Genomic DNA, 19338 nt, shown 5'->3' on the forward strand with positions numbered 1-19338 from the left:
GCAAAAACTCCTATGGCAATGTCGACTTTGATATAATATCGACAATTTTATTTCCAAGTTTTAAAAAAGTGCAGAAATTTGATAAATAATTTAAAAGTTGCATGAAGATCGTGATATTTATAAATTTGCCATTATAACAAGCTCCTGAGTCCTGATAAATAAAATAAAACCCGTTTCTCCTATCCGATCTAACCTCAATTCGCTCACAATTTTGTACATTTCACCGATATCATATCAGGTCTTCCTATTTTCGTTTAACGCAATTCGTTTTTCGATTTCTAATCGCTACGATCATTCCCAATCTTAATTTGTTGCTTTATCCGGAATATTGCAATTATTTTTGAATCTGTGTTTCTTGTAGATTTAGATCACTTGTTGGTAGCAAATTATTGAATAAGAAGAAGAATTATTAGAGGGTGTAATACCTTGGAATTGATTTGATTTTGATTCAGTAATGGCTGCTCCTGTGCCTCCTCCAGGGGCACCTAGAACTAGAAATAACGCACCACCCCCTAATTACATTCCTAATATTAGAGGCACACCCGATTCAGTAGCTGATAATTTCCATAATATGAACCTTAATCGCCCACCTATGACCTCTAATCCTGTTTCTAGGCCTCCACAATTTGGCCAACCACCACCATTTGCTTCTTCGGCTCCCTCGGTTGGGATCCCTAGTCCCTCGCCTCCATTTTCGCGACCTGGTCCACCTCCCGGAGCATTGGTAAGGCCTGCAGGGCCTCCTTCAGGTCCACCATTATCTTCATTAACTCCAAATGTCGCCACTGGAAAGCCAACTGGACCCCCTCCTGGTCAACCTCCCTCTTTTGCGTCGAGACCTCCTCCTAATGCTGCTGCACCAGTTACCGGTGTTCATCCTCCTGCTGGTTCTCCATCAACACGTTCATTTGCATCTCCTCCACCGACTATGGGTGCTCGTCCGAGTCCGAGTCCTTTTAATTCCCCGGCAATGAGTACTCCCCCAGTCATGCCCCTGACAAGTGCACCCAGTCACTTAATGAATAATGGGCCGCCAGCATTTTCTGGTGCAGCTTTGTCAGGTCATCAGCGCTTTCCTCCAGTTGGCGGTGCACCACAACCGCCTGTTGGACCTCCAACAATGAGAGCTCCTCCAGGCCCAGCTGTTCAACCTCAGCCCCCATATCCCACGGCATCTCAACATGCAATGCAGCCTACTGGTTCACCTTTTGGAGCACCTTCTTGGCAGATGCAATCCCAGCAGGTAGCTCCTCTGTATCTGAACTTTATTGTATTTGAATGTCTTTTATCTAAATTTGACCTACAATAATTTATTCTCGTCAGTACTAGAGCAATGATGCTTTGCTAATTGGTTGAAGGAGGTTTCAGAGGAGAAGTAATTTTTTTGAAGTTTGGTCTTAGAAGGGGAGAGGGCCGTGATCCTCAATGCAAATGTAAAGTTACTTGCCTTGTGACCTGGAGTTCATGAGTTCAAATATTGTAAACAACTTATTTGTTTGTGAGGCAAAGTTGCCTACATCTATACTGGGCCACCCTTTGGCATTAGAGGGGGAATCCTAAGACTGTAAGGTTGCCTCTTAGAATTCCTAGTGAGAGTAAGGCTTGATTGTTGTTATGGTCTTAGAAGGGGAATTATTTTTTTGGGGATTTATGTTATTTTGTTTGTTGGTAGAGATGGTTCAGAGAAGTAATTTCTTCTGATAATTGAAGTGCCCGTTTTGTCATAATGTTTAGTTCCCAAGAGACTATAATGAGATAGCTTACAAACTAGTATTGCCATATTGAATATTGAATCCACATAGAAAATTAATAAACTTAAAGTAGGCATATTTGAAAGCATTTAGATTATCCTGAGAATATTGATCAAATTATATCATCAATTAGTAATTATGGATACTGCTCCCTGCTCAAACAAAAGACCACTTTAACTACATAGTTTTAGGTAATGTCTATAGTACCGTGTAAAATTGCACCTATCTGTATTTTTATTTTTATTGTAATTTGTATAACTATTTTTAAAGAGACAATAAAGAAGAAAAAACATGGTAATATATTCTCTGATTACAGAAAATGATAAGTAAACCCCAAGGAAGTCCTACTGGCCAAGTACCTTAAGTATGCCAGATTAAAATACACTATCCAATTCCCATGTAAATGCAATGGGACAAGTTCTGCTTTGAAGGTGTTTGCATTTGCCTCTAACCAGTCAGTGCAAACTATTAATTTAAATGCTTGTTTTTTGCGTATATCTTGTAGGTGGTACCACCTCCTCCAGTTCCTGGTCCTTCAGCTCCTCGGATGTTTAGCATGGCACCACCATTGCCAAATCAGTCTATGACTACTACTATATCACCTGTTGTTGGTCAAACTGGAGCCCCAATGGCAGGGCCTTCCAAAATTGATCCCAATCAAATTCCAAGGCCCTCTCCAGGTTCTTCAGTGACCTTTCATGAAACTCGCCAAGGCAATCAGGCAACCATTCCTCCGGTATTCATCTGAAGATTATTTTTTAAAAACTAAAGAAAGAGAAGATTTGGTTTATGTTCAAATTAATGCTTGCTAACTTTGCTTGTGTTCTTGGTCTTCATTATTATTAGTTATAAGCTTCTTATTCCTCAATCCCTATTATTACCTTTTCCTTTTATTTTATTCCCTTTTCAAAAAACTTTTTGAATCTGCTGTTTAATAACCAATACCATGTCTTACGTTTTCTGGAAAGTTTTATGTATTACATTAATCACTACTGCTGTTTGTTCCTATGATTATTTATTAATGTTCAAATTTTGGTCCAGCCTGCTACAAGTGATTACATTGTGAGAGATACGGGGAATTGCGGTCCACGTTACATGAGGTGCACAATTAATCAGGTCACATTTAATGCCCACATTTAATATACTTTTAGCTTTGAATAAGATAATGATAAATGTTTGGATTTACAAGGATATGCTCTTGCCTGTCTGTTTCACTTGATAGAATTGTATTAGTGAATTCTATACTGTGGTTAGTTAAAGGTTACTTTTTGTATGATCTCGTATGCAGGGGGATTGGATGGTTTTATTCATTTGATGTATTTGTTCTGCTTTAGCTCATACTCTAGTTCTGTATTCTCCCTTATTTGTAATAATTTACTTTTAAAGCAAATTTTATTGTTATTGTAATTTTCAGTGGTTAGTTACTGAAATTTTGAAAATGTTGACTATCCTGTCTTTACAATTTTCATATTGATCTTCTTTCTTTTGCTTTCTTTTTTGTTGAATGAAACAGATTCCTTTCACTGCCGACCTTTTGTCAACCTCAGGAATGCAGTTGGCCATGTTGGTCCAACCTTTGGCTCTTCCACACCCATCTGAAGATCCCATCCATGTAATGATGAAGATTAATATTTTTCTTTGAAGTTTCTGCATCTGTCATTATTTTATATTTAAGTAATAGTTGTAGAAGTGCTAGAGTCGCCTAAATTTTGAATTACGGAGCCTGTAGTTTAATAACTTAACTTGTATAGATTTCACATGGTATTATTATGTATAGTATGTAAAGGTTAAGTTTGGGGTTTTCTTTATTTTTGTTCAGGAGTGTGAGCCTCGACGCAACACTAAGGGCTGTTGCTTAGTGACCAAGAGGTCACATGTACAAATCCTGGAAATAGCCTCTCCAGTTATGGGGGCAAAGCTGCATACATCTACCCTCCCTAGGTGGGACCTCATGCACTGGGCCGCCCTTAATGTTTGATGGTGTGCTAGCTTTTTCCAGCATATCTTCTTGAACTAGCCAAATACCTTGTTTAATTGTTTGGGGGGAGCATCCCTTCCATTTTAAAAATCATGAACAAGCAACATTTAAGATTCTTTCTTCATATTCAAAGTGGCTGTTTCTTTCGTATATTAGTCAGTATTTGTTCAGGGAATGATAAAAATATTTCTCTTCTTTTAAAGTTTTTGGACTGTTTAGATTAATATGCTCAGTGACTTGTTGAGCCCAATATCTGCTTTCTTTATATTTTGTATTAGCTGTATCGGTGGAAATAAACTATTTTATGATGTTCCTCTAGCTAGCTTTGTGCTATTTTTAACATGTTGCTTTCAATCAAGTATCAAAAGGCTGACCCAATGCACGAACCTCCCACCAAGTGTAAAATTTTAATAATCTTTTGGCTTATTACCCAATGTTTTATAGGTTGTTGATTTTGGGGAGAGCGGTCCTGTTCGCTGCTCACGTTGCAAGGCCTATGTAAATCCCTTCATGAAATTCATTGATCAGGGAAGGCGTTTCATCTGCAACTTGTGTGGTTAGTACAAGTAATATCTGCTATACAACTGAGCCATCTTATTATTGTATGGTTAATGTTAGAACTTAGAAGCTACAAGGATATTAGTCTTAGTGTTAGTGAGCTTGGGCTTGGGATTGTACACCTAATTATTAGTATAAATAAGGATATTTGGTTAGCTTTTTGCATCACATTTTCCACTTATCAATAATATTTTTACTTTGCGCTTGTTAGCCGCCTTTCCCTCTACTCATTTTCTTTCCTATTCCTAATCCTGTAATTCTTCAACAGTTGGCATATCCTATGGATGGTGCCAGTAGTGTGGCCACGTGTGAGATATTTTTTCCATTACTTTCCCTAAGAATGATGGGAGGAAAAATATGAAAGTTAAATAGTTGTTAGTTGGTTGACAACCACTATTCATATCACAAGTTTATGCATTTGATGCACTAGTTATGTACTGCTCTTTTTAAATGTGGTTTGTTGCTTTATTCAAACTGTATTTTGATAAATAAAAAGGAAAGTCAGAGAAGAACATACAAGAAATCGGAGGATAGGGGATCCTCCAAAGCGAAAAAAGGAACGTAAAACTAAGGAAGGAAAAGAGAATATCAATTGAACATAGCTTCCAATCCATCTGCTGGTGTCTAGTTAAACCCTTTTTAAAACACATGCTTTACACGAAACAGAAGCTAATTGCCCAATCGCATCCGAAATCAGCTGCTTAGCCAATGAAACACCCTAATAATAGCATAAACTGCACATTACCATAGTTTTTTATTAAAAAATATATATTTGAAGAAAAGATGGAAAGTAGCTCTGATCAACTGTCTTGCTTATTTTGGAATTTTTACTATTGCCTACTGGCTCACTTAAAGTATATTCATCTTATGTGTCTTTCTGTATGATGGGATCATTCAATATTTTGATTTTTTCTGACGTGGCCAACCATTTAGTTGTGACTGCATATTTTTTGTACAGGATTTAGTGATGAAACTCCACAGGATTACCGCTGCAATTTGGGTCCAGATGGTCGACGTAGAGATGCTGATGAAAGACCCGAATTATGCAGAGGAACAGTCGAGTTCGTTGCTACAAAAGAATTCATGGTGAGGTTATTTGTAACATATACAAGGTTTTATGAAGATGAGTTTTGAGTGTATATTTCTTTTTTTTGTTTGTTTTTTCTTGAGATTGAAATGATATCTACTCCATCATGGTTAAAATCCTGACTGTCTGAACCTTAAATGCTATACTATAAGTGCCATTTTTATCAACTTTTATATTTGCCAATTAATCTGTAATATGAATTAGTTAATATGATTAGATGCTTAATGACTCTAAATCCAAGTTGACGAAAAAGAAACTAAACTTGAATGAAGTTAGCTTTCGTAAGATGCATAAATAAGTGAAATTTGAATTGTTTATATCATACCATTAATGTCTGCCTGAAGGGTGGTACTGGGATAAGTATATGATCTTGTTCATGAAGAAGGATTTCTAAAATTATACTTCATAGTAAGATTAACTATTCAAGAAGTCAGTTGGTCCTTCATAAATATGATATAATTCACTGGTCCTTTTCAATAAAGTCCCCTAAACTATCTTCCATGGCTTGGAACCAAATTGTTGTTCTTCTAAGATTAAGGTTCGCACTCGTATAAGGGATACCTAAGTATGAACATTAGGCCCAGTAACATTTAATAGCTTAAATCCCTAATGAAGCATTAAAAATTTAAAATAAATCCGGTATTGACATTCATGCAACTAGGTTAACATTATGAAGTTAACATTGTCACAGCTCACTAAACCTAATATTTTAAATCAATTTTGGTTTTTTTATGGAATGTTAGTCTCTCTTCATATCAGAACTAAGTCAAAATATGGATACAATTGTTTTTTGGCCTATCTTCTTAATAATTTTTTGTTTGCTCATATTGCCTTGACTTTCTTTGGGCCTTTTGTATGGTGGATTGATAAAGTATGGTCAATATTATGGTTGTCTTCATTTTTTCTGTTATAGCTTTAAGCTTAAATAGAAAGTAAGTAGTTTATGCTTTGGTCTTGAATAAGTTCTCATTTCTCTCATACTTGTCCATCTCACCGTTTAGTATCCATCATGACTGATGCACAATTCGCTCTATTTTCTGTAGGTCCGTGAGCCAATGCCTGCTGTGTACTTCTTTCTCATTGATGTATCCATGAATGCTGTTCAAACTGGTGCAACAGCTGCGGCTTGTAGTGCCATTAGTCAAGTTATCATGGACCTTCCTGTGAGTTGTAGCTGTAGATAGGTTTGATATTGTATCAATCATTGTATCTGATGATGTATGAATGTGATGCTTAATGCTTTTCTAATTTTCTTGTTCGATAGGTTGAATCTCAAATTGCTTCGCTATACTTCATTTAGATTGTTACTTAAATATCAAGAGACAATACCGTTATATTCTTCCCTCCTCCCTCCACCTGTCTCCAGAATAAATAAATAAACAAAGTTGTTTGAACTGAATGGGGTGATAATAAAAAAAAGATTCCACTATGCTGGACCTTACATTTAATCATAACTGCGTAACTTTATTTCTTCAATTTAGTGACATATTATCTTATTATATATGAGCTTCTTGACTTTTGGCTTTGTATTATTTGAATTTGTGATGTTTATAATTTGACGAAGATCTGGCAACACTGTTAATTCCAGAAGCTTGCCTGTCCCTTGTTAAATCTTTTTACTGTGAATTCTAGCCATAGTTAAAATCCCAATTGCAGATTTGGTATGCAGAAATTACAAAAGTGTTCATGCTCCCATTCTTATGATCTCTATCCATGTTGATTCCGAGCACTGAATATGCTCTGCAATATGGTAGAGTACAGAGAATAATTTAAATCCTTAATAGGTCAAAAGTGAGAGAGAAAGAGCTGGGGACTGGGATAGATATATATATATATATCAGATCTTTGGTTAATCCTTTGCTGAGAGGTAGCATGTTGAATCATTACTCACTGCGGATAAAAACATTGACAATTATAGGTTTTGTTGATATTGGTGAATAGAAATCTGACTGAATTTCTATTAAGAGGCTTAGGGAGTTTTGTTATTCTGAGCTAGCACTTCATAATTAGCTTCTTTTTTTCTTCAGAAAGGTCCTCGCACAATGGTAGGAATTGCAACATTTGACTCAACAATTCATTTCTACAACTTGAAACGTGCATTGCAGCAGGTAAAATATAAGTATATAACCAAACATACACTATTTTTTCTTGGAAACAGTAGTTGTAAATTCATGTTTTTCTGTTTAAAATAATTCGAACTTTTTCAATAATGTATGTTCATACATATATATGTGATATGTGAAGTTGAAGCTGGAGAAATTTAGTTATATGGGCCAATTTGTTGTTTGAGGCATTAATTTGAATTTTTTCTACTTTAGAAGGTTAGTGATATTACATGTTTTTCTATTTATCTACTACAATTGGTATTTGTTTGCATACATGATTTTTAGTTGTGTTATTTTGTGATATTGAGAACATGAAAATACTCCTTCACCATAAATAGCTATTTACAGTTCCATGTAATTGAGTAACTAGTCTAGATAAGTATGGGAAAAATAGATAAGTTAATCTTTATAATTCTAAGTAGTTTAGTGTTGTTGATTTTGAAATGTAAAATTTGTAGCCGTTGATGCTCATTGTTCCTGATGTACAAGATGTTTATACTCCTTTGCAAACTGATGTTATTGTTCCGCTATCTGAGGTAAGTTTCAAACATTTTCCTTCTTGATGAATTTCAGTAAATAAATCAAGTTATCTTTGAATAATATATTTACATTTGTTATATTTTTTTGTACTTTTGGTGTTGGCCATATATTTCATTACTAAATTGGTTTGCTTCTTCGTGGCTAGTGTTGTCAACACTTAGAATTACTTCTAGAAAGCATTCCTACCATGTTCCAGAGCAATAGAACCTCTGAATCAGCCTTTGGTGCAGCTATCAAGGTATGTCATTTATATTCAAATTTTGATTGCCTGACTTTGCAAGTTGCAATAGCTTACATGTTATTTGCTGAGATAGTTATAGCAATGCATCAACTCTTTATTTATATATAAAATGTTCAAATAATTTCTAGCTTTTAAGATTCTCCCTTATATTTCCATGGCTCCTGGCAGTCTTTCCATGGATGTTTTTTATTTTAATCTCAAAACGAAGGGAGAAACCAGGAGTGACCAGGTTCAACTTTGGTGCTCCCTGTGTGTGTTTGGAGCACCAAATCCCCAAAGAAATAATGTTTAGTCGTAACTGATAAAATAATTACTCATTTTTACACCAATAATGTCCATATTAAACAGTAAATGATGCGCCAACAATATGAATCTGGCGCTAGCATTGTAAGAACTTGCACTGCTAGTGTACAGGGAGCATATACTCTCCACATACCGAAGACAAACCTGGAAATATCATTATATGCATATTAAAATGTGTTGATGCTTATACGGTTATACCATTGCTGTCTTGTTGTAGGCTGCTTTCCTTGCAATAAAGGACACTGGAGGAAAGCTGTTGGTATTCCAATCAGGTGAGCTTGGCAGCTTGTATATTTCCTAAATAATTGAAATTTATATTACATAGAGGAGGAGGGAGACCAAGAAAAACCATATGCGAAATGATTAAGAAAGACTTAGAGATTAATGTTTTGTTGTTAAACATATAGGGCATTATGGCGTCTTTCGATCCATGTAGCCGACCCCACCTAGTGGGATAAAGGCTTGGTTGTTGTTGTTGTGTCCACATGTTCAATTATATGTAAGCTCTTCTCCTAAGTAGGCTGTGATGGATGGATGAAACAACAACAAAATTTGGTGCTATTTGTTTTTGATAGAAAGAATGCTTGCTGCAGCATGTTACTTTATCAATTCTTTCCTTTTGGAATTATATGACTTGAATAAAAGACAGTATATCACCCTAAAATCTAAATATAAAAATAGTTATCATTCTTCAGAAAGACTGCAAATTTATGCTATGTAAGGTTAAAGTTACTGAATAGTATTAAAAAAATTGTTTGCTCCAACAAGAGTTTAATGACAAAAAATATATAAATTAGTTACCATGTTTTATTGATGTTGCACAAAAGAATTCCTTAATAGTTAGTAAACACCGTTGACTTTCTTCAAAAGCTTCTACGGCCTTTAGAGCCCCCTCTCAACCTCTCCCCTTTCAAAAACAATAGGTGCTTCTGTTATTCATTGCTGCACTTAAGTTTTTCAACACGTCCTGGATATTACATCTACAGTTTCACTACATTATTTGTGTTTGGACTTTGTAGTTAATTATTTCTTAGTACGTTTGCTTGGGTCTTCCTTTTATTTATTTTATGTTTTTCTTGTCATCATTTTGTTTTTATCTTAGCCCATTTCATTGATTTCTTCCTTTTCTCTGTAACCACATGTGTTTTATTGTTTGATCCATCATAGAGTATATTTGATATTCCTCGTGATTCTGTTTTGGGTTTTTCAGTCTTGCCATCTATAGGCATTGGTGCCCTTTCGGCTCGGGAGGCTGAAGGTAGAACAAACATCTTTGCAGGGGAAAAGGTATTTATCTCAATTTGTTCATTGAATTGTTGGATTCTTTCCTTTATGGTAAAAGAAAAATATATCAATTTTGTTTTTAATCACTCAATGGCTGTGATTTTAAGATTCTGTTGTGACTTTTCTTGGTACAAGGTCGAGCTTGACAGATGGTGACATGTGATTAGTTCCATATATTTGAAAATGTCATTGTATTTAGTGGTGTAATGGAGACAAAATTTCACAGACCATGTAATATTGACATTTGAATATATATTAGAAAAAAGCAAACATAGTTATCCTTGTAATATGCTTAAATTTTACGTGATTCATCTGATATTCTGTATTGTTTTATCTGTTCTACCTATCAGTAGTTTGCTCACTTGTGCAGATGCTTATTTGTAGTGCATAGTTAATTTAACATATTCTATAAAATTCCACTCGTTGAACTTCAGGAAGCCCATAAGTTACTTCAACCAGCAGATAAAGCATTCATGGAACTGGCTGTTGAATTTGCTGAGTATCAGGTCAATCTCGAGTACCTTTTCTTGGGATTCAGGCATTACTTATGTTACATATCTGGTTGAGCATAGTGGTTGATATATCTTGTGAGCTTGTTATTGACCAGTTTGATGTGCATGGGTTAAGTATAATTGTCGTGTAATGCTGCAGGTTTGTGTCGATGTATTTGTGACTACCCAGACTTATGTAGACATTGCATCCATATCTATTATCCCGCGAACTACTGGTGGACAGGTAAATATGAATTTTTGATGGCTCTGTTGTTTAAGTACATTATTGAAGTGTTAAATTTCATTATTTTTGTGCTGAAGAGGTGAAAAGCTGATGCTTTTTTTCTTAAGTTGTCTAGATCTTTGGAGTAGTGATGGAAACATAAGTAATGTTACTTTTTAACCTGTTCCACTTCTTATGTAAGTCTGTCTGAAAATGTGGAGATGTTTTCTACCAATTGCTAGGAAAGTGAAGGAAATGGGGCAAAAGGTGAAAGTGATTGAAAAGAATATCATAATTTCGTATTGGTTGCACTTATTGTATCTGAAGAAAGAGCAGCATTAACTATAGTCATAAAGGGTTTATAAAAGAAGTCAAAGGGTTTTGCATCAGTATCATCTTTGCTAAGGCTTCCATGATTTATCCAGGCTTGGGATTGGCTCTGTAAGGATTGACAAGAAAGAATGTCATAAGCAGAGTTATAAAGGGTAAAAACTTGGGAGAAACCATAAAATAGGATGATGCCTAGTTTTCCCCCTCATTTGTTTTGCCCGTAACTTGTTTAGTAGATATATTTCAGCTTTTATAAGATATAAGTTGATGATTTTTTTATTTTTTAATGGAGAAAGCATTTATTGAATAATTTAAGATTTATGTATTTTAATCTATTACCCTTGTTACTTTTGTACTATGTCTTTCTGTTGTGAAGCATTTAATGTGTTGCACATGTCAGATTTTAAGATATTGTACTTCACTTTTTGCCAGGTCTATTACTACTACCCATTTTCAGCTCTCTCAGATCCGGCCAAGCTTTACAATGATCTAAGATGGAATATAACCAGGCCTCAAGGTTTTGAAGCTGTGATGCGTGTGAGATGCAGCCAGGTAATTTGCTTGTATCACTATTTTTTAATCTCCATGTATGGCTATTTTCTTTATCTCCTTATAGTCTTATACAGCATACAGGCTCTAAAAATGATCAGCATATTTTTTGCCAGGGTATCCAAGTTCAAGATTACTATGGAAACTTCTGTAAACGCATCCCAACCGATGTTGACCTACCTGGGGTTTGTATATTTTTTAAATGCTGAATATGATTATATGCATGTGTGTTGATAGATGCAACCTTAGGTGTATGTTTATCTGTGTGAATTTATGCATGGGTAGTTTGATGGTTGGAAACTTGAAATGATTTTTTTGATCTGTTAAGTTAATATTCTAGGCTAAAACTGAAATGTTGATATATGCTAAATCATAGTTGAGATATAATTAAAAGACTCATCTTACTCCTAGGTAGGCTTAATCTTCTTTGGGACTCTGTTAAGATTTGTTTTACTGTTTTACTGTTTACTGTTTTACTGTCTGTTGTTATCACGTGCTTCATTTTTGTTTTAGTGCATTTCCTTTAATTCTATGGTATGTTCAATTTTAACCTGCGGCCTAATTTTTCTTTTGTGCAGATTGACTGTGACAAAACTTTCATGGTTACTCTGAAACATGATGATAAGTTGCAGGATGGATCCGAATGTGCTTTTCAGGTATTAGACAAGTTTATTGCTCTACTATATCTGAATGAGTTTATGATCTTTGCATCACCTTATATTGCTCTTAAAAGCTTTTCAGCTGGTGTGGGTAATAAGTTTCTGCTCATTTGTTCTGATTATACTTTTCTTTTCCATTATTCAGTGTGCTCTTCTTTATACAACTGTGAATGGCGAAAGAAGAATACGTGTCATAACCTTATCTCTGCCTGTCACTAGTATGCTTAGTAATCTATTTCGTGCAGCTGACTTGGACACCCAATTTTGTTGTTTCTTGAAGCAAGGTATCTCATTGTTCTGTTTTTGGTATTTCTGGTTGCTATATATTGATGTAACAGCTGTATACTGAATTTGTTGGCTTTATATGGGTAACTGTTTCCAGGGTAGTGTCATCCTGTTCATATTTTAGAACATGTGTATGCAGGTAAAGTTTTTAGAAGCAAGAATTGTAACAGCTTTACTTTTTTTTTCTGTAGCTGCTAATGAAGTTCCTTCGAAGCCACTCCCACTTGTTCGAGAACAAGTGACAAATCTTTGCATCAATGCTCTATTTTCATACCGTAAATATTGTGCTACGGTATCTTCATCTGGACAACTTATTCTTCCAGAGGCACTTAAGCTTTTGCCCCTCTACACGCTTGGTATGTATGAATTTAATGCATGCTCTGTGGAACTAATGATTTTATTTGTTAATAGTTTATTAATCTGTTTCCATCTACCTTGCATGCCAAACAGTTGTCTTTAACCATTTTTTCTCTTTCTATTTTTATAGCTTTGCCACTCCTGCATCTGATGCTAGTAACATGTGATCTGAATATCCTTTAGAATAAAATTTCCTTCATTTTATTCGTTATACTTTGAATAGGTTTGCACTTGCTTCCCCTTTAAAATGATCAGTGACTTTCATTATTTTCCCTTTTCTGGTTCTTCTGTTTTGAGGTAGGGTCTTGCTTTTGCCATGAACTGGTGATGATTTCCAGAGCTGATAAATATTTGCTTTATTTGTCAAAGACCGGTCTTGATTGTTCAAATACAAAATCTTGAATTTGGTCTACTTAAGAAGGCCTACACCAAGTTGGTGCTAATTGTATTCTTCATTTTTTCCCAGCATTAACTAAGAGTACGGGGTTGCGAACAGAAGGAAAGATTGACGACCGGTCATTTTGGATAAACTATGTCTCCTCTCTCTCTGCTCCATTGGCAATACCACTTGTGTATCCTAGGATGATCGCTATCCATGACCTTGACTCAAAGGTATATTGATCAAAGGCTACAAGTTTTTGTATGTGAAAATTTGATGTTCCTTATGACATATTGAGGGAAAAGTGCAGAATAGCTAGTACTTATTAGAATGTATCGTTAGTTACTGAACTGTTGTTATTGTTAGTTATTAGTGACTATTACTGATAAGGGTTACTTAGACTTTAGCTGTCACAGGCGACTATTGCCATTAAGCGTCTATAAATATAGTTATAGACATGAGTTTCAGATCTAAGTTTGCTAATAACATAAATACAACAGTGAATCACATGGATAAGTATAATTTAGAAAAACGCTAAGTACCATATTTTGAAAATTACAGCGAATCCATATTTTAAAAAATAAGCTTTTCATTCATGTTATTGATTGATATGCAATTTTGTGAGCACTATCAAGGTGATGAAAAATTTTACTAGTTGATTTTCTTTTAAAAGCCATCAGTTGTTAAGTTTTGTTTTCAACTGTGCCAATCAACCCTGACCTTATTTATTTAATTTACTTGCAGAATTGCAGAAACACTGATAGTTTTTTTATAAATTGCAGGAAGATGAGGAATCTGTTATTCCTTCCTTTCTTCCTCTTTCTAGTGAACACATTAGTGATGATGGAGTCTATCTTCTTGAGAATGGTCATGATTGTTTGATATATATTGGAGACTCTGTAAGTCCTGATACTGTGGGGAGGCTGTTTGGTGTTGCCACTGTTGAAGAAATCCCTTTGCTGGTAATTTATGTTATCATGTCTCTCCTTTTTTTCTCAGTTCTGCTGTCTAATGTCCTACAATCAGTCAAATTTGACCACTAGCAGCCAGTTGTTTTCATGGGAATTTCAATTATTGACCAGCAAAGTGATTGGACAGCTTTGGTGGATGCTCTCATTCTTAATTTTTGATGATTTCTTATCTTCTACATACATGTGCATTCTTTCTTTTTCTTCTCACCAAAATCAAGGAATTTGTGGTAAATGAGGAACAATTGAACCTTCAAGTGGCTAACATTGTACGGAGGGTGATTAATGAGTTATTGTCTTCCAACTTTTACATGCTCTGATTAGTGAAAGAAAAATCAACCGGATACGATGAACATTTTGGATTAAAGTCCATCATAACCATCAATGAATCATGAATAAAATGCAGTTCTTGGTTAGCTGTTGAATTGCACAATGGCAGCATAGGTGTGATGTGAGATTTTTCTTTGAAAACTACTTCATGAAGAAGGTTTCAGCATTTTATCATTTGCAAATAGAGAGAATCTCTTTGCTATGGTTAAAACTACAACTAGAAGCATTCATTGGTTTAATCCTCCTAACCTGACTTCCATTCCATCTAGCTATTTATCATCATTAACACAATGTTATAAGCCCCAACGTAGTTGTTGGTTTTTGTTTTGGGTTACTCAAATCCCAGCATATTTTAAACCTTTTTTATTATTGAAAGAAATAACTATTGTAAATATGTTGTGTTCTACTTATTGCTTTGAACTGACAGTTTAACAACTATGTTTTATCAGTTTGTACTGCAGCAATATGACAATCGACTGTCGAAGAAGTTAAATGAAGTGGTGAATGAGATACGGCAGCAAAGATGTTCTTACCTCCGGTAAGCTAATTGTTTTGACAATTATAACATATTCTAGACCTTACTGAATAATCTTTCATGTCATTTGACTACTAACTGAAGTGAAAATTTAAACAATCTTGTAACTTTTTTTTGCCAGGTTTAAGTTATGCAAGAAAGGAGATCCATCAGGTCAGTGCATTAGAATGATTGCTTAACCCAGATTGTTAAATGCAGCCTTGATTTTAAGTATTAGCATGAACAGATGAAATCTTAAAACATGAAACCACATGAGATTGTTCCTTAATCTTATTGGAATTGCTCTGAATATGTTTTTCAGTCTTCTGGAATAGTTAATTGTATCTGTTGCATAGTCTTTAAGCTTGGTTATTCTGTTCTGTAATAGTTGCTTCTTAAATCTGTTGTTTTGTTGAATAAGGTCGTCCATAACTTGTAGACATCCACTTAAGCATCCTAATAATACTTCCATCACCAAGATAGAACACACTTGTGTGAAGATTTTTTCATTTTTTTTCCTTGTTGATTTCAACTAAACATGTTTTTTTTGCTCAGTGGTTAGTGATCAACTTTACTTTGACTTAATTGACAACTTGTCTGCCTAATTTCCTAAACTGAATGTTTTTCCTCTGGAAATCTTGTATTGTTTGTTAAGCTGTTTAGATTGTGCTACGTTTATTATAATGGGGTGCATAGCTTTCTGTTGGGTTGGGTTGGTATGCTAGACTAGTTTAGAATCAGAGGCATTAAAATAGGAGTAATCTGTGTAAAATTGTTCTTGTTTTTTTTCCTCCTAAACTAAAATCGTATTTATGGTATCTACCAGGAATGTTATTCTTCTCGTATATGGTGGAAGACAAGAGCGCAGGTGGCTTCTCCTATGTAGAGTTTCTTATCCATGTTCATAGACAAATCCAGAATAAAATGGCATCATAAAGAGTATATGTCTGCTTCATCTTTGGAAGCTTTTTATTACCTAGATGATAGAGCAAACCCCCAAGGATATAGGTCAGTTTATAACAGGAAAACCAGAGAACACAAGTTTTGTATTTTTTGTTGATTATACATATGTACAATGTAATTGGTGTTGGTAATAGCTGAATTATTAATTTTTATTTTAATCATAAAATATTGAGTCTCATTGAAATGGTAAAATTGTTTGCTTTATGATCTAGAGTTCATGAGTTCAAATTCTAGAAACATCTTCATTTGTAAGGATAAGATTGCGCACATAATTTGCTTGAAAAATGTTATAATCTTTCTCATTTTAATAAGTTTTAGACACACGGTCTGAAGGATGAATCTAAAGAAATCTTTTGTAGTTCTTAAGTAAATATCTATTTGACTTACATTTTGTATAATCTAGAGTTATGATTTTTGTTGTTCAGTAGATTTCACACCAGAAAGCAGTCTTGTAATGGGGAAACCTTGTGCCTCATTGTTGGAATACAGTTCTAAAAATCAATGTTTCTTAATTGGGCGCATGTGATGTTTCTGTCAACAAAGTCTTTTGCAATGTTGATGGTATTCATTAGATTTTGTATATTATTCCTGCACATTAAAAAGGTAGCGTGAAGTACATTGAAATAAAATGATTTTGTTAATTTTAAATTATTCTAAACACCACCTTTAGCTGTTAAAGCTGATATTTTAATGACTGTAAATGAAAAAGGTAGACATGTCTCTCATTCCATAGCAGAGACCATAGCATATTAAAAAGGTAGACATGTATCTCATTCCATAACCAGAAATTATTGTTTTTGAAACGTAGAGATTTAAAAAAAGTGCATTCCATAAAATATAATCAAAACCAGTTGTCATATTGGTCACAAGATAAGAACTTAATAGTCAAATAGTAACAATTAAGATTCTTCATTATTGAAAAGAATGGATAGCTTTCCATAACATGTATCCTACCAAGACAACATATGACATGCCATACATTTCTTCCATTTTTGGCAGAAGTATCTGTTTAAGCATGACAAAAACGCCACCCCTAAAAATAAGAGTGGTTATAAATTGATAGGTTCATATTCACTAGGAATCCTCTTTGCAATACCACGAAGGAAACGAGTGAGGGCCTTCTTAGCACCAATTGTTGCTGTCTCTGCCTTTTTCTCCTCTTCTTCATTAGCAGCCTTCACTTCTTGAGTAGAATGAACTCTACGGACAAGCTTTCGCAACTCCTGCAAAACAAGTTTATGACACTTAATGACAGCAACAAAATAAAGATTCTTGATGCCAACAAACATAGACAGCAAAAGGAAACTGGAGCTTGATTAGCATAGATATATTGGTAATGTGATTTTGATCCTCTCAATTAACTCAACACTAAATTTTGAAGACTCTTCACTCTTCCTCCACTTGTATCGGATCGTATGCAAGGGTTACAAATTTGAAGACTCAAATTTGTAAAAGCTTGGGGACCATCAGCCCAAGAACTTGTATGTGGTTCCACCCTTGACAGTTGAAAATATGGTTGATATGAATTAAGGTTTCAATTAATTACTACGATGTAAAATAATGTATGTTGATATGTTTCACCAACAATGGCTCTGACTCTGGAAGCTAAAGCAAGTACAAGTTTGCACCTACTTGATTGAGCATAGAACAAAATATTACCTGACGATCAAACTCGACTCCCTGAATTGAATAAACTTCATTGGTGATTTGAATATCCTTATCGATCAGACCATCAAACCACCTTGTTACTTGATTATCATGCCAATTGGGTTCCTGTTAAAATGCTCCAAAAGTAAGAACAAATATGTCCTACCACTGAGTCATATCAATAGAAACCCGAAACAAATACAACACACAACAGATTTAGCAAATAACACTCCCAGCTGTGAGAGAACAGGAATACAAAGGTTTAGTATTAGTCGGTATGATATTTAATGTAAGAATGGTACCTCCTCTTCCTCCTCGTCTTCAGTTTCTATTAAGGCATCATCATCTTCTAGATCTTCAGACCCTAAGCCGGTTAAAGCTTGCAGCTCCTTGTGATCAGAATTTTTTGTTGCTGCTATTAACCGATCCATTAACTCAGGTTCCACGTCACGTAGCAATTTTCCTGAGACAATTTAGGTATGGAAGAACATGAATCTACACTGCAAAATGTACATGATATCATGTCAACTTACCACACACACACACACACACAATGTATTGGAAAATTGACAAGAGTTGTCTACTGTAATGTTAGTAACATGATCAGGTAACAAAAGAAGCCAAGATATACATGCTGATTCCCAATTACTGCAAAATATATTGCAAATGGTGGAAACAATCCAATGAAATGATGTCCACTCAAATAGCCAATACAAAACATCCTTGTTAAGAAAATGATGAGAAAGTAATTACCGATATAATTGAACTGCCTTCGCTTTCCTTCACGGACATCTGGTCCTAGTTTCTGTGTCAAAACAACAAACATCTTATCTTCATCAACATATTCCTCCAACCATAACTCTCAGAACAAAGAATAAAAAACTCCACTAGCATTACTTTCAATTTCGACATGACTAAGATGGAAAAAGAAAAGCACCTTAACAATAGTAAGAGCTTCGTACACAATTTGGTCCAAAGAAAACACCCTGCAACCCAAAACAAAACAACATAATATTTTAGCAAAGATTGCAACTTTTCAAAATGGGTATTCAAAAAAATAAATAAAATGAAAATGGGTATATTTAAAAAATCGAAATTATAAAGACCTAAGTATGCGTTTGATTTGAGGATGAGAGAAAGAAGCCAAATCCATTCCCCATTTCACAGCACGCTTTGCATCTCGCTTCATTTGGTTACGGCTCTTCTCAATCTCAGAATCTTCAGAATCAGCGTTACCACCTTTTCTATCATCATTGTCGTTGTTGTCGAGTAATGGAACATTGGATATTCGAAGACCGCGTGAGCGGCGAGAGTGAACGTTTCGTTTAGAAGAAGCAAGTGGGGCCAATAAGAAAGGGCGAGAGGTTATTGATTTTGTGGGTTGTTGTGGAGATATGAGAAAATGATGATGAAGAAGAGGAAAAGAAGCACCATAGTTACGATGATGCAACCATGGACATTGTCTTAGAGATCTTAACAATTGTTGGGTCATGTTTCTTTCAGACAAAAATATGCAAATGATGTTCCTTTTGCCTTATTTTTATTATTATTGGAGATTATTAATACAAAGCAATAAACCATTATATATTTATTTCATGAAAGAAACTTTCTTTTTCTATTCCTTATTATTAAACGATTAGTTAAGATTCAACACCCTCTTGTTATTTTTATATTATCATATTTTATATATAATCTCCACAACTTAATTTTTTGTACTTTCTTTTCACCAAACTCGAATTCAGACCACGCTTCTCTTCGGCGATTCTCTCCTCCACCACCACCACCACCACCACCAC

At 34.8% G+C, this 19338-nt stretch overlaps 3 protein-coding genes across 6 annotated transcripts in view; 2 read left to right on the forward strand and 1 right to left on the reverse strand.

The window, feature by feature from the left end:
• On the forward strand, positions 150 to 16188 carry LOC109336171 (protein transport protein Sec24-like At4g32640). Its single transcript, XM_019572593.1, has 25 exons — positions 150 to 238; positions 362 to 1243; positions 2257 to 2487; positions 2793 to 2867; positions 3265 to 3363; positions 4174 to 4285; positions 5246 to 5373; positions 6418 to 6537; positions 7402 to 7482; positions 7938 to 8015; positions 8165 to 8257; positions 8781 to 8835; positions 9774 to 9850; positions 10282 to 10353; positions 10499 to 10582; positions 11324 to 11443; positions 11557 to 11625; positions 12019 to 12096; positions 12245 to 12383; positions 12576 to 12740; positions 13208 to 13353; positions 13903 to 14082; positions 14868 to 14956; positions 15075 to 15106; positions 15759 to 16188. The coding sequence occupies exons 2-25, from the start codon at positions 455 to 457 to the stop codon at positions 15866 to 15868; spliced, it is 3222 nt and encodes a 1073-aa protein (XP_019428138.1). The 5' UTR covers positions 150 to 238; positions 362 to 454; the 3' UTR covers positions 15869 to 16188.
• Positions 16734 to 19082, reverse strand: LOC109336172 (UPF0307 protein ECA0281). Of its 2 annotated transcripts, none has more exons than XM_019572594.1 (7): positions 18649 to 19082; positions 18480 to 18528; positions 18296 to 18347; positions 17837 to 18005; positions 17555 to 17669; positions 16933 to 17118; positions 16734 to 16861 (listed from the first exon to the last, which is right to left on the reverse strand). In XM_019572594.1, exons 1-6 carry the CDS (start codon positions 19032 to 19034, stop codon positions 16945 to 16947), a joined length of 945 nt encoding a protein of 314 aa, XP_019428139.1. In that variant the 5' UTR covers positions 19035 to 19082; the 3' UTR covers positions 16734 to 16861; positions 16933 to 16944. The 2 variants fall into 2 exon arrangements, with proteins under 2 accessions (XP_019428139.1, XP_019428140.1); XM_019572595.1 differs by having other exon boundaries at positions 17555 to 17668; positions 17845 to 18005; positions 18649 to 19081.
• Positions 19261 to 19338, forward strand: part of LOC109336173 (mitochondrial pyruvate carrier 1) — a 2601-nt gene continuing 2523 nt past the window's right edge. Inside the window, exon 1 of one of the 3 annotated variants that reach the window (XM_019572599.1) lies at positions 19261 to 19337. The gene's annotated coding sequence lies outside the window, so the exon portion shown is untranslated. The remainder of the gene's footprint in view (position 19338) is intronic. The other 2 variants (XM_019572601.1, XM_019572600.1) reach the window with 2 other exon arrangements.

Source organism: Lupinus angustifolius, chromosome LG20 (genome assembly GCF_001865875.1).
Source record: "Lupinus angustifolius cultivar Tanjil chromosome LG20, LupAngTanjil_v1.0, whole genome shotgun sequence".
In the NCBI taxonomy this organism is placed as follows: Eukaryota; Viridiplantae; Streptophyta; class Magnoliopsida; order Fabales; family Fabaceae; genus Lupinus; species Lupinus angustifolius.

What these genes read in the sequence shown, in the direction of transcription:
- LOC109336171 (XM_019572593.1), top strand. Translation starts at nt 455, where the DNA reads ATGGCTGCTCCTGTGCCTCCTCCAGGGGCACCTAGAACTAGAAATAAC. An exon ending in CGCGAACTACTGGTGGACAG is followed by an intron (nt 10,583 to 11,323) that starts GTAAATATGAAT and finishes ACTTTTTGCCAG; the next exon opens with GTCTATTACTACTACCCATT. An exon ending in TCCATGACCTTGACTCAAAG is followed by an intron (nt 13,354 to 13,902) that starts GTATATTGATCA and finishes TATAAATTGCAG; the next exon opens with GAAGATGAGGAATCTGTTAT.
- LOC109336172 (XM_019572594.1), bottom strand. Translation starts at nt 19,034, where the DNA reads ATGACCCAACAATTGTTAAGATCTCTAAGACAATGTCCATGGTTGCAT. An exon ending in AAGCTCTTACTATTGTTAAG is followed by an intron (nt 18,348 to 18,479) that starts GTGCTTTTCTTT and finishes GTTTTGACACAG; the next exon opens with AAACTAGGACCAGATGTCCG. An exon ending in GAGTCGAGTTTGATCGTCAG is followed by an intron (nt 17,119 to 17,554) that starts GTAATATTTTGT and finishes CTTGTTTTGCAG; the next exon opens with GAGTTGCGAAAGCTTGTCCG.